The sequence below is a fragment of the Lepidochelys olivacea genome (genome assembly GCF_965140295.1).
Source record: "Lepidochelys olivacea isolate rLepOli2 genome assembly, chromosome: 2".
NCBI lineage: Eukaryota > Metazoa > Chordata > Testudines > Cheloniidae > Lepidochelys > Lepidochelys olivacea.
The window spans coordinates 221,133,688-221,148,649 of record NC_140412.1 but is presented as its reverse complement, the minus strand read 5'-3'; the positions used below and the strand labels follow the sequence as shown (position 1 = coordinate 221,148,649).

The 14,962-nt window shown below is 39.6% G+C and overlaps 1 protein-coding gene across 1 annotated transcript in view; it reads right to left on the bottom strand.

Moving 5' to 3' along the window:
* COL28A1 (collagen type XXVIII alpha 1 chain) overlaps positions 1-14,962 on the bottom strand; it is a 121,128-nt gene that overhangs the window by 61,239 nt on the left and 44,927 nt on the right. Inside the window, exons 13-19 of the mRNA XM_084618916.1 lie at positions 13,443-13,511; positions 8,824-8,892; positions 7,185-7,253; positions 5,139-5,207; positions 4,196-4,264; positions 2,456-2,524; positions 800-871 (exon numbers count right to left, since the gene is read on the bottom strand). Coding sequence (XP_084475042.1) covers positions 800-871; positions 2,456-2,524; positions 4,196-4,264; positions 5,139-5,207; positions 7,185-7,253; positions 8,824-8,892; positions 13,443-13,511 — 486 coding nt within the window. The remainder of the gene's footprint in view (positions 1-799; positions 872-2,455; positions 2,525-4,195; positions 4,265-5,138; positions 5,208-7,184; positions 7,254-8,823; positions 8,893-13,442; positions 13,512-14,962) is intronic.

Below are 14,962 nucleotides of genomic sequence, written 5' to 3'. Positions count from 1 at the left end.
ATGTGAAATAATTTAACTTTAAGTTGCAAAACCTCATCCCTGCTTTCCATTCACCTAGAAAGATTCAATACCTCAGCCTTTAGCCTGGCACTAGAAAGAAGTTGTATGAAGTGAAAAGTGGACTTGTACTCTTTGTTTTGTTTGGTTTACTGACCCAGACTGACAGACTGAACTAGATCTTGCAAAGCAAGCTAGATACTGAAGGCCACACTAATCCTCCACTGGCAGAAAATCTGAGGGGAAGAGGGGTTCAATGACACAAGATGTCTGCTACATCACTCTGATGGAGTGTGTGTATTGAGTGGGGGGTGAGAACAGAAATCCAGAGCTGACCAACACAATCCACAAAATGGACAGGACCAGGTCTAGGGTTGCCACCTCTAAGGTACAAAAAAAGTGGGAAATCTGAGATGATTCTGAACCCATAAGACTGGACAACTGGAATTGTGTACTGACAGAGCTCCTGGGACAGCTACCACAAAAAAGGAGATGATCCTGGGAAAACCTGGACAGGTGGCCATCCTTGCGAGGTCAGCTAGAACAGTTGCAGTTTCAATGCCCAGTGCCTCTTCGCCAGTGGGGCTCTATGGAAACCTATCCAGATTTAAAACTGTCTTACCTCAGCAGACCCCTTAGGAAAGGGCAGGTACTGGTGCCAACCTTCCCCCAGGAGGAACATCTCTCCATTGTGTAGCTGCCCTCCTGGGAGCAGAGGGATTCAATTTGCAATGAGGTCTGAATTTGATCATTCTATATAGCCTAAAGCTTTCACATCCAGCAAACAGAAATACTGGTTTACCTTTTTCCCATTGTTTCCAGTTAGTCCTCTCATTCCTGATTCTCCTGGGATTCCTGGTGTTCCTGGATCTCCCTTAAAAGGTGATAAATATTTATTTCCCAAAAGCTTAGTAAGCTCATGCACTTTATACACTGAGGGAGTTACATTCTGGCACAATACTGGTTAATGGGCAATATTTATGTCCAAAAATAGTCTCTTCCTACTTAATACTATACTTAATAGGATTTGCTGATTATACCAATCAAGAAATCCAACTCATGCATTTTACATTTCTTTTTTAAAAATGCCACACCTCTGTCAAATTTAAGTATCTTTAGATTTAACAAACTAGTATTCACATGGCATGGCTAGCATGTAACATAAGGGCATGCTTCTGTGGTTATTTATAGGTATATTGCATAGCTAATGGCTCAGAGATCTCTTCAATCAGTTCCTTAAGTATTCTAGGATGTATTTTAGAGAGACAAGGTGAGGTAATATCTTTTATTGGTCCAACTTCTATGGTAAGAGAGACACGCTTTTGAGCTTACACAGAACTCTTCTTCAGGGATCAGGCGGTGCGGGGAGAGGGTTCATGCCACATTCTCCCCAGGCCTTTGGGTGCAGTAGGAGGAGGATAATGCCCCCTGCTCTCCCACGACTCAGCACAGCAGGAAGGGGGCACACCTGTGCACTTCTTTTCTGCTGCAAATGTAACCCACACACCTTCTGAGTGTGCTGTTCTGTCCCATCTAGTGGCACTGAGACCACTTAGACAGAGAGAGATAAAATGAGTCTGCTCTACAGCCTTAGCTAACAGGCTGTTGGCTTTTAGCTCATGTGGTAGAGGCTCATGCACATAGCTCCAGAGATCCCAAGTTCGATCCTGCCCGCCGACAACCAGGGTCTGTCGGTGTCACACAAACACCCTGCAGAGAGTGGACATCTTGTCTTCATCTTCCCTGAATGTAATTGCAGCCTTGCCTGCCCGACCACCACCAATGGTCTAACTCCCAGAAACCACTTCCTCTCCCACACAAACTGCATTCCTTGTCCCACAGCTATGACTCTATCTCAGTAAACCCTAGGGCAGTTAGTGCTGGCCTAGAGACTTTCTTCACTAGCCCTAAAGAGACTAGGATATAAAAACTGAGGATTGGACTTTAGGAGGAGAGCCAGACATGAGAGCACTCATGCAGTTAGTTGGGTGAGTAATACAAAAGTTACACAGGGTTTTGCTTCTTTGTTTACGTATATGACTAATTTGCAAACCTCCTTGAAGTGGGATTTGAGAAGGGACATAAAGGAGGAGAGAGAGTGAAGGCATGGCAAGTCAGCCAAGGGATGGGTGTGTATCAGAAGTGATATAAAAGTAGCGTAGGCAGCACCTTCTATGAGAGCTCTGTTTGCTCCTCCCAGCTCATCACTCTTCTATATTATTCAGTCTTCATTAGCATGATCATTGCTCTCCCATTTGCTAGCATCATGCCATCACTTAAACATGACTTATTTAGAAGGGTGAATAATGGCTGAAAGTATGAATTTTAAACCGTTGAAACTCACTTCTCTGTGGAGACTTTGTCACTGAAGTCCATGGACATAACCAACTTCTCACTACAAGTTATCAGATATTTTTGCAGAAAACTGGGCACAATTTTTTTTAAAAAATAGGCTCACTTTTGGTCCGGGTACTCCAACTCCTGGTGGTCCTGGATCCCCCTTTTGTCCCAATTCACCTTCTTTTCCCTAGTAATGAAAAATTATTTGTGTTTAGCATGAGTACAGATCTTAACTTTATTTATTTGTATAGCAGCACAGATTATTGAAGGTTTAGAACAGAGATTCTCAGGTAGAGCTGGTTGAAAACTGCTGACAAAACAGTCTTCCATCAGAAAATGCAATTGTGTCAGCTGAACTGTTTTGCAGGAACATGTCTATTTCGATGAAGTTTTCAACAGAAAAAAGTCAGTGACTCATTTTGACTTTCTAGTTTTATTCTGATGGTGAAACATTTTGTTTTGACTTTATTCTTTTGATTCACTTTGACTTTTATATTAATATATAAATATTTACATTGAAATGAAATATTTTGACATAGTGAAACAAAAATGTCTTCATAATTCCAGATCAAATGGGGTGGGCGGGGGGGGGGCTGTAGGAAATTTTTCCACTGGAAATTTTGATATTTTGACTTTTCATTCTGATTTAGAACAAAAACTAATTTTGAAATGGCAGAATTATCCCGAGGATCAGAAATTCCATTTTCTGACCAGCACTAGCCCTGAGTTTTTCATCGTATTAATAGAGACCATATCTCTTGATCATCTGTTCTCCCATGCCCAACCACACAGCATCCCTATGGCAACTATAGCAATTGCTTACATGCAAAAATAATGTCCAGAAAGTATTTAACAGGCTGCTTTCAATAAAATAAGCATTCTGTCCTCTTGCGGAAGAAGTTAATCACAATGTCTACTTTTGCTTTTTATTTCATCTGTTCCTGCCATTTCTCTTGCTCCCCTGCCCATCCTGCCTAGCTGCTTTGCCCCTGAACATTCCTCTCCTGAAGTACCAGTCCTGCTAGTGGCTCTGGTTATGACGGTGGCTCCTGTTTCACCTATTTTTCTTCCACTTATGTAGCAATGTCACCTTGTAAATGTAGCTAGGCTGACTTTTTTTTCTCCCTTCGTGTTTTCATCTAATGCTACAGACCTCTGAACTCTTTTCCCATGTTGAGGATGGAGGGCTGGAGAATCAGATGGAAAGAAGAATAAAAGCCAGCATCATGTGGCCAGCAAATTCTCTGCAAATCACCATAGTTCACAGTGGGAGAGCCATTAGTTTAGAATTTCTCAGTAGAGTATGACATTTACATACAGTGGCTATATACCACAAAACCAACACACAATATATCAAAATGAAAGAAATATGACTTGAATCCATGGTTGATGAAGAAAATCTGTATTTGTTTAAACAGTAAAGAACTGCTAGCCTGAAACAATGTGATGGTGAGGTCCAGTAATGGAGGCTGTTAAAATGGAGTGGCTTTCTTCTTCAGAATCTTTCAAATATATCAGTCAGAAATCTCTACATTTCTACTTCATATACTATTAAACTCTGGTAGCCAGTGTTGCCTTTTATGAGGTGTGTTCTTCCGCAGTAGAAAACTGTTTGAGTACTTGAGAGCAAGCTCCAAACATTCAGTTCTTATTCCACCCACAGAGCACACTATCATGGGAGTTTTCTTACAAAGACCAAATATGGATTGTGGTCTAAAAATGCACAGCTCTGATTTCTTTCCAATGTTTCCACAATGGAATATTAAAAGCACTAGGATGTCTGACTTTGGTCAGATATATTCCTTGTCCCTCAAGGTGGCCAATAATTTTTTTTAATTGCAATTCTCTTGAAAGTTACCTTTGGACCCTGCACACCCATGCCTCGAGACCCTTTTGGCCCAGGTATACCTTTAGGACCTTGGATACCCTTAAAAAAAAAAGAAGGAAGAAGTTAATGAAAACTACACTTCCATGGGTTCATTTTCCAGGTTAATAAAATGAATTTATTATCTTCCGAAGGAAAGAAACCTAACTGGCTGGCTGTTCTAAGGCCAAATCAGGAGTTCCTTACTCAATTTTCCCTCAGCCCCACACAGGTGGATTTCATTGAATTACCCCAAATTCAGGGATTGCCCTGGGTAGTGGTGGGGAAAGCCAGGGTGAGGATTTTTGTCTCCTCAGCCTAACCCTGTGCAGTGGGAAGTTATGCTCTGGCATCTGAGAGGATAGGGCTACACTTTCAAAAGGGACTCATCACTTTAGATGCATCAATTTTTCGGTGTCCATTGTGAGGCCTCTTAAATAATCAGCATTTCAGAGGCGCTGAGCACGCACCCTATACAAATCTTCCCTACTGCATCATCCCATGTGGAGATCTTAGGAAGTCTGCTGTGCAAATTATTGCATGGATTGGTCCAGATAATTCACTTTTCTATTGGCTTGATCTCAAGACAATTGAAATCAAAGTCTTTCCATTGATGTCAGTGAGCTTTGGATTGGGCCCTGTCTGGTATTTTTAAGGTACAAATCACAGTGGTGTTTTTTGAATCTCTAGGCATTAAAAATTAGAGATTAGGCCAAGTATGAAATCTAGATCTGGATCTAAATTTTGCTACATCTCCAAAATTTAGGACTGGGCCTGACCCTTTTCCTATTGAAATCAGTGACACAGCCGTTTACTTAAACAAAGCTAATAGGGTTTTAGTTTGTGCTCCTGTCATCTAATAATAATGGAGTATATTATGCCAAAACTAGGCATTCAACTGAATGTATTTCTTAACTAAACTTAATGTCAGATTTACCTGGATTCCTTGACTGCCAATTCCAGGTTGTCCAATAGGTCCTTGTGGTCCTTCAGGGCCCCGTTCCCCCTGCATGGAGACACCTTGCAACATGTAAATCACAGTGATTTATAACACCATCATTTTTAGGTCTGAAATGGTTTCCTCACATTCTACCATGTAGATTAACTTGCAAAACATCCAAAAGAAAAACCCATGAAGAGAGGTCATGGGATACAGAATATCTGGGCTAGCTTTGCCATTATTTTTCCAAAGAGCTGTTCTGGTTATGTCTAATTCAGTGTTAATAACAATATATATAGTAACACCAATCTTTGGAACATGAAGTCACTAAGAAAATGTGTCTGAATAATTCACAGACTTCAGCTTTAAGGAAAATAAAGCAAATGAAAATATAACTCTTCCACCAACTCAAATAACAAAGTTTAGTTAACAAAATTCTGTTCTAATAAAGAATAAGAGTAATTCACATAGCAATGCATACAGTGAGAAGTTTTCTGAAACTTGCATTCACCCAACCCACAAAGGAATTAGAATTAGAAAGCAGCAGACTGAAGTATACATCCTAGAAAGAAGACCTCTGCAGTATGTCACAGACAACTAAAGTCTGTGATGGTGGTTTGAGCAGCCAAGCTAGTAATTGTCTTTCAACTATATTTTAAAATACCTGAAACTATTTTTGCAGTTCCTATTATATGCATTTGTTACTATTGAACCAAGTTTCCAATATAACACTCTGCCCTGAATGCCAGTAACTTGCAGACAAGAAAAACTTCACTGATATGTGCACCTTACAATACTTTCAGTGCTATGCATGGGAAATGTCAGACATAGGAACAGATTATCCCTGGCATTTGAGTGGACATGAGGTGGGAGGAAAGATGCAAGAAACTTTCCCCTGCAGAAAGTCAAGGGACAATTGTAGTTCTTATGCTTGGGAAACACATTGCCTTGAAGAGGCAGGGAGGAGGTGGGATATCCTAAAAGATAATGTGGACTGCTGCAAACTCCCCCTAAGCAGTGGGGTGCTTGGGGAGAAATTATGGCTCCCAGAGACACAATCCTTCTCTCATCTCCCACTGAGGTAGGGTGGTTCCACATTGTCTTCTAATCAGAATTTCTGATAAATTCTACAATCTAGCATGTAAAAACAGTTAATTCTGAGTGTTGGGAAAGTATGTTATGTAGAGCACCATGACAAACTATGGCATGTGGTGGTAATGTAGCCACAATGTGATTTCAGTGTGTCTCACTGAGATCTCTCAGGAATTAAGAGAATTTATTGTCTGGCTTTTGGCTGAATTTATTTTGCTAGCAGATGGAGATGAATTCAGTGTTTGCAGGCTAATTAATACCATACACCAGATTCTGAGGCCATTTTCCAAATAGAGAACTTAAAGATAGGCTCTTCAATACACATTTGGATGCCTAAAAAGTGGCCTTGTTTTTGAAAAGGTGAGACCCATTGATTGCTGGTAGATGACCTCATTTTCAACACACATTTTGGAAAATCATGAATATGGTCCATTTGCATCGCAATGGGACAGTAAAGCATCTTACCCAGTTTCCTGGAGATTCCCAAGTGACACAGGGCTGGCAATGCAGAATTTGCATTCTAAGTCCTTGCACAGAGGTTGGGGGCATGGTCAAAGCAAGGGACTCTGCTCCAGCGATCCCTGGCTGACAGAAATGCCCCTTGCATGCTATGATGGAAAGGTGCCCTGAATAGCACCAGAAGCTGCCCCGCTCCAGGATTTGGGAGCTTAAATGTGGGGTAAAGTCACCTTTGTCAACTTCTTCCCCCTCACTCCCAACTGCACACAGCACAGCCTGGTTGCAGCTGAGGACTGAGCCCAATGTGTCATCAATCAATAGTCTTAACCAGGGGCATGGTCATAGTATTAGAATAGCATATAATAGTTCAGTCCATATCTAACTCTAAGATATTTAAATACTATTTCTAGAACACATAAAGGATTAAATAATAATTACTTTAACTATAAATCATACAGATATGATTTAAAAATAAAATCTTATTTACTGCACCTTATCACCTTTGACTGATTCTCCTGCTATTCCAATTGGACCTGCTGGGCCTTCTATGCCTTTTTCACCCTGGAAATATATAGTATTGGTATAAGTTAACTGGCTTTAGGACTTCATACATTTAAATTTCTAACACAAATCAACAGAAAATCACAATAGACAATGTCTGCACGGAAACAGTTTCTTCAAACAAGACACACTATCAAAAGAGTCATTTGTCGCAATGGAAAGTAGCTTAGCTACAGTTCAGAAACCACCATGTTTGCATTTACTCTGATAGAACTATTGTAACTTGAAAGGGCTTTAAAATAACTCTCAGGTTTAGATAGAGTAAGACAGGGGAAAGCAATAACAGAAGGGAGACTAGATCACTCTGGGTGTTTCATCTTTTAAACATTGCAGTTTGGAGTGTACTGTTGTAACACCAGTGCACACAATGTGACTGTCCGACATCTTTTCCTTTATAGGGAGGAAAATCCTCTTTGTTCAGCAGTTAAGGCACCAGGGAATTGTGGAACCAATAAAATATCTGTTAGCATGATACTTTGTGCTCTTGTACAAAAGAGCAGAAAGAGGATTACATGGGACTGGGAGGTGAGATTTCAGTTCAAGTTCCACCACTAATATTTGGGGGTTTGTTTTAGTTTCAGAAAAATATTTATTAATCAGCACACTCATACGTTTTATTTTAATATGTTGATGTTGATGATAGGCTATAATGAGGTATATGTCCATACAGACTCATTGTAACATTCTGGAGTGTTATTCAGAGCAGTGAGAGGTTGTCACTGCTTATCCTGTAAACCTGAGTGCCTTAAAATGCTCTGCTGCTGTGAGGAAAGGTGCCATGGAGTCTGATGGAGAAGGTTCCATGCTAGTTTCTTCCCCACTAGTGCTTTCTATAACTCAAAGTGATCTGTCCCTGAAGCTCCTGTTGTGCCAATTTACTGTCATTGCCAAGTGTCTGTGATTGTGCCTGGATGAAGACACCAGACTTTCCATTGGCTGGAAAAAACTGCTTACCCACAGCCCAGATTTGTCTGGTTCAAATACATTTTAATAACATCAGACAGAAGAAATGCATAACCCCACATATAACATAAGTGCACATATTTTACAATTATATTAATAACCTGCACATTATTAGCTTTTATATGATATCTCATAAGGCACGTTTGGTACAAATATTATTGCAATAATGTGTAGGGTGTGAATACAGAGGTGCCTAAGTCACAACTGTATAATCCTTGTCAGAATTTCCCAGAGTGGCAAGAAGGATCAAACTGCCTTCTGAATGGTTCCCTCCAGTACTGAGCAGCTGTATGGGTTATATTTTACATAAAGAGCTTTTCAAAAGATACTTTTTTAACTTACCAGTGCTACCATGATAAGACCTCTTATTAACATAGTCTTTAGCACTAAGTGGGTCAGTAATTTATTACTGTATTTTGGCAAGGGTGAAATTTCTTTTGGTAGGACTCTTAAACTTTTTAAGAGAAAGTGAAATATTCAAGGAGCACCTAAAATGTCATGGAGCTTATGCCCCATTGACTGACTTTCAGTATTGTGTTCCTAAATCACTTCGGCACTTTTTGAAAACCACAGTCACAGTATTTAAGAATTTCAGTGTAACATTTACCTTCTGGCCTGGAATGCCTTCTCCTGCAGGCCCTCTTTCACCTTGTACACCCTCAGGACCACGAGGCCCCTGATGTTAAAAAAGAAAGAACAGCTTCAGATGGCATGTGCAATTGACATTTCCTTATTTATGCTATTTCAAGTACACCAGTACCATCCCATCTGTCATGGAGCTGAGAACTGCAAGGGCTACAAGAAATTCTGCAACAGCCTACTTAAAGCAAGCAATTAGAACATGGTGGAGCAGCCACTTTTTGATGAGTTACATAACAATGGGGTGAGTAACATAAAAAAAGATATTTTATTGGACCAACTTCTGTTGGTGAGAGAGACAAGCTTTCAGACTTACACAGAGCTCTTCTTCAGGTCTGATGAAGCTCAAAAGTTTGCCTCTCTCACTAATGGAAGGGGGTCCAATAAAAGATATTACCTCACTCAGCTTGTCTCTCTAATATCATAGGACCAACCCAGCTACAGTACTACTGCATATATAGTGTGACCTACAGAGGTTTCAGGATCTTTTCTATTTCCCCCTTCTGTAAGGGGAAGAATCAGCAATGGAATCACATCATTTATTTGGATGGCTCTGTGCCTGTAAAAATCAGTGTATTGTACTGTGAGCTAGTATAAGCTATTGTAATTACCTCCATTGTTTGTATACTGGTAATCCTTAGAGGCTTTGGCTAGGTTAGGGCCTCACTGGGCTAGGCATTCTACAAACATAGTAAATGACAGTTTTTGATCCCAAAGAACTTATTCTTAAAGGTACTACTGAATGCTTATTACCATCAACTCTAAAGGAATAATAATTCATGGAAGAATTAATTGTGGAAGTTATACATAGAATAAATTAGTTTCTATTTAACACATACAACCCCAATTCTACATATATAATAAAATTAATGTTTTTAGTTCCCTTAGCATAATTTGATCCCTCAACTGTTTTGATAAAGGCATTATAATGCACAAGACAATAATGCAAAATGAGTTAAAATTATCTAGGGACATAAAAGGTAATAAGAGATTCTTTAAATACATTAGAAAGAGAAAGATGAAAAAATGTAGGTCCTCTACTTAGTGAGCAAGGAGAGCTAATAACTGATGACATCAAGAAGGCTGAGGTGTTCAATGCCTATTTTGCGTCATTCTTCACTAAAAAGTTTAATGGTGACCATATACTCAACACAGTTTAGTATTAACAACAAGGGGAAGGAATGCAACCCAAAATAGGGGAAGAACAAGTTAAAGAATATTGAAATAAGTTAGATGTATTCAAGTCCACAAGGACTGATGAAATTCATCCTAGAATACTTAAGGAACTAGCTGAAACAATCTCAGAACCATTAGCGATGATCTTTGAGAACTCATGGAGGACAGGTAAGGGGCCAGAGGACTGGAAATGGGCAAACATAGTGCCTCTCTTTAAAAAATATTGAACTGAAAGGATCCAGGGAATTTTTGTCCAGTCAGCCTAACTTCAATACCTGGAAAGATACTGAAACAAATTATTAAATAATCAATTTGTAAGCACCTAGGGGATAATAGGGTTATAAGTAATAGCAAGCATGGATTGATCAAAAACAAATCATGCCAGACCAACCTAATTTCCTTATTTGACATGATTACCATCCTAGTGGATGGCAGCAAAGTAATAGACATGATATATCTTGATTTTAGTAAGGCTTCTGACACAGTCCCATATGACATTCTCATAAGAAAACTAGGGAAATGTGGACTAAGTTAACTTACTATAAGGTGGGTGCACAACTGGTTGCAAGACTGTATACAAAGAGTACACAAAGAGTAGTTATCAATGGTTCTCTGTCAAACTGGGAAGGCATATCTAGTGGGGTCTTGCAGAGGTCAGTCCTGGGTCAGGAACTAGTCAATATTTTCATTAATGACTTAGACAAAGGAGTGGAGAGTCAGCTTGTAAAATTTGCTGACATCATCAAACTGGGAGGGGTTGCAAGCACTTTGGAGGACAGGTTTAAAATTCAAAACAACCTTGATAAATCAGAGATTTGGTCTGAAATCAACAAATTCAACATAGACAAATGCAGAATACTTCATTTGGGAAGGGAAAATCAAATACGCAACTACAAATATAAAATGGGGAATAACTGGCTAGTAGTAGTATTGCTGAAAAAGATCTGGGAGTTATAGTGGATCACAAATTGAATGAGTCAAAAATGATGAAGTTTCAAAAAAGGTAATATCATTCTGGGGTGTATTAACATGAGTGTTGTATGTAAGACAGGGGAGGTAACTGGCCCGCTCTACTCGACACTGGTGAGGCCTCAGCTAGTGGACTGTGCCCAATTCTGGGTGCCACCCTTTAGGAAAGATGTGGATATACTGGAGAAAGTCCACAGGAGAGCAACAGAAGTGATTAAAAGTCTAGAAAACATTACCTATGATGAAAGATTGAAAAATTGGGTTTGTTTATTCAGGAGAAGAGGAGCCCGAGGGAGGACATGATAACCGTCTTCAAGTACATAAAAGGTTTTTATAAAGAGGAGGACAATAAGTTGTTCTTCATGTCTACTGAAGGTAGTGTAAAACACAACGGAAGGACAAGAAGTAATAGGCTTAATATGGAGCAAGAGCAATTTAGATTAGATATTAGGAAAACCTTTCTAACTATAAGGGTAGTTAAGTTCTGGAATAGGCTTCCAGGGAGGATGTGGAATCCCCACCATTCGAGGTTTTTAGGAAAAGGTTGGACAAACACCTGTCAGGGATGGTCTAGGTTTACTTGATCCTGCCTCAGTGCAGAGGGCTGGACTTTTAATGACATCTCAAGTTCTCATCCAGCTCTACATTTCTATGATTAAGAGAAGTTTACAAACATTTTCCACAATATTTAGCTTGTATTCTTGGTCATATATTTCATAATTGCCACTGCAGTATTTTTCATTCCAAGTTACTGAAAGAAAGGTTTTTATGTTTTCCCCAGAAGAACTACTCTGTGAGAAGACAAAGGGGAAGAGAGTTGCTATTCTTGGAAGTGTCTATGGCGTCATTAATCAAGTGATGTTATAGCATCATTTTTGAGGTCAACACAGGAATTATTATCTCTGAGTGATTACTGGAGAAATGGTGGAATGATAAAATGATAAAAAAGAAATGGCAAAGCATAGAAATTCAGAGGCTGCTCTTAAAAAGAATAGCCAATTTTGCCTTAGATAAACACTGAAGTAACTTTCTATTTGCAGCATTCTTTACACTTCCCTAGAATTCAGCCTTTCTTAGTTATTTAAGGCTATTGATGAGTTTTTAAGGATGACCACAGCATAGTGTAAAGGTCCTGTGATTTCTGTGGGGAAAAAAATACTCAACTTGTTCCAGTTACAAGCTGATTTTAAAAATGAAAATGGTATTAGAATGAAATCTTAGTGATTCACCATTGTTGCCACCCAGGTCATTTTGTGGTTGTAAAATGAATAATCTATCTCTGTGATTTTTAACAACGGAAATGTAACCTCTTTTATAATTCTTCCCATATATTTGGTGCCCAGATAGAGATGCCAAAGGGCATTAACTCTTTGGTGAAGAGAACCACCTAAATCTACATGAATTAGTTAAAAGCACTGACTACCAGGAAGATATTGGAAGCATTCAAGAACAGTTGCTTATCACATGCTTTGTTTTGGAAAGGCTTTACAGAGAATAAGGTCAGCAGAGAATCTTGAAGAGGATTTGTGGTGGTTAAGCCAGTGGTTCTCAAACTTTTTGTACTGGTGACCTCTTTCACACAGCAAGCCTCTGAATGCGACCCCCCCCACTTTATAAATTAAAAACATTTTTTATATATTTAACACATTTTTATATATTTATATATATAAATATATATATTTATTTAATATATTTATATATTTATAAATGCTGGAGGCAAAGCGCGGTTTGGGAGGAGGCTGACGGCTTGTGACCCCCCCTTTAATAACTTCACGACCCCCTGAGGGGTCCCAACTCCACGTCTGAGAACCTCTGGGTTAAGCGGAGACTATGGGGAAATATTTAGCAAGGAAATTAACCAACTACAAGTTTCTTTTCTTTTTCTTTATAACCAAAGAAATAAGAACTAGTTTGAAACCAGGAACTAAGATCCTGAGACTGACAGTGGCACAGAAACATTTAAAGATATGTGGCATCTAAATAACCTTTCCAGACCAGCAGTGTTGTTGACGTATTTAAGTGACACACAGGTACATAGGAATGGCCCAACTTTTGATTCTTTAAAGATATATTTTTTATTTCAGACAGTTCTAAAAAGTGTGTTTCTCCTTAACATCATCTAGAAGAGAAGCACAGATACAAATTCACACCTAGAGTCTTACTGAAAATCAGGCCCTAAGAGGCTATTTAGCTGGGATCAGGCAATCAAATGTTTCTTTAAGTTTCATATTCTTTAGAGATGGCACTGGCTCCTGGCTCAGCTCTGCCATGTGCAGTTGTTATTGCAACAGTTACTAACACATCCCCTCACTTTCATTGTCCCAGCAGCAGGTACAGAGTGTGCCAGTCAATATGACCATCATCTATCAAACAAGTTCACTTAGATGTCTTGTATTGTTTTTAATTTCTAACACATTATACAGAACTGTCCTGTCCACTTACAGTTAATCCTGGCTCACCAATTCCAATAGGTCCTGGAGGCCCAATTCTTCCTTCCTGGCCTCTATCACCCTATTGGGAAGGAAGTTCAGAGATGTTACTTATTGTTTTCTTAGAGTGTGACTTTCAAAAGTACCCAAGTGACTGGGACTAAGTGACTTTTGAAAATGGGACTTAGCACTCTGGAGTCTACATTTCATTGGGACTTAGGCTTCCAACTCATTTGGGCACTTTTGAAAATTTTACTCTTTACTCATAGGTGAGGTATAGTGCACCATATAATGTCCCTTGGTGGCACTGAAATGAAACCACTAGCATCTTTGAATGAACAGTTAATATGAAATATAATTTAGGAGCATAAAAAGTCATCTTCGTTTATCCTTAGGGCTAGATTGTAGCCTACCCTACATGCTAATGACAACACAGTAAGGGGGTAACAGGCACCTCCTTATAGTCATGCACCAGTACATGGTACCATCAGAGCCAGCACACAGGGAGTATCAGGTGCCACAGAGCCACTACATCCCCCACTCTGTATAAGGCAGTAGACAGTTGGCATGGGTACTCCAGTACATTGGGCAGCATATGCCACACTGGGTGTAAACCTGGTGCAGTGTAGTTCCTCTATAGAGCATCATGAAGCCTGGGAGGGACACTGTGACTCCCTAAGCCACAATTTCCCTCCTGGGATGTTCCAAAGGCAGCACAACAACGCTCTGCTCCTTCATCTGGGCAGATTACAAAATGATTATGTAGCCCTCATGTAGCACACATTGAATGCATTCCAACACCTCACACTGTTCCACAGCATGGAAAACGCCCATGAGTTCCAAGGACGCAGGGAAAAGAGCAATAAAACCTTACAGCTTTGTTGTTCTAGGCGTTGGGCCTTTGTCCATACAGTACAGAAGATACATGACTTAAAGCAGTTTTTGAAGAATTAGCACCACAAGTAATGTTTGGTTCAAACAAGATGCAGGAACGAATTGGTGCATAAGAGAGAAAATAGCAGAGAATCTCCATCTCCCAACTAAGAAATATGGGAGAAATCAGTCATTTATTCTCCAACAAGTTTTTAGTTCCCTTGTCCTTGGCAATATATATTGTGTGTAAAAGCAGCCAAGGTATATTTATACACTTTACATAAATATGCATAATGGTGCAGGATTGGAGGCAAACCATGTGTACTTCAGCCATGAAACTGATCTCGTCTATACAGATTTCAGTAGAGTTACTTCTGATTTTTACTGCTGTAGGTGAGATTATAATCAGATTTTGGGATGGCTGAAAGGCAACTCAGCTACCTCCATCCTATGCAAGTGTGTAAACTTCTAAAGTTATATGCAGGGCTTTGGAGCTGTGCTTTGGCTCCGCTCCAGCTCCAAGCAAAAACCTGCAGCTCCACTGCTCCGGAGCTGCTCCGCGCTCCAGCTCTGTGCTCCGCTCCAAAGCCCTGGTTATATGCTCTTCAGCTTCAAATAATAATAACTCACTTGTTATGACATTAAACTCAAGCTAACTTT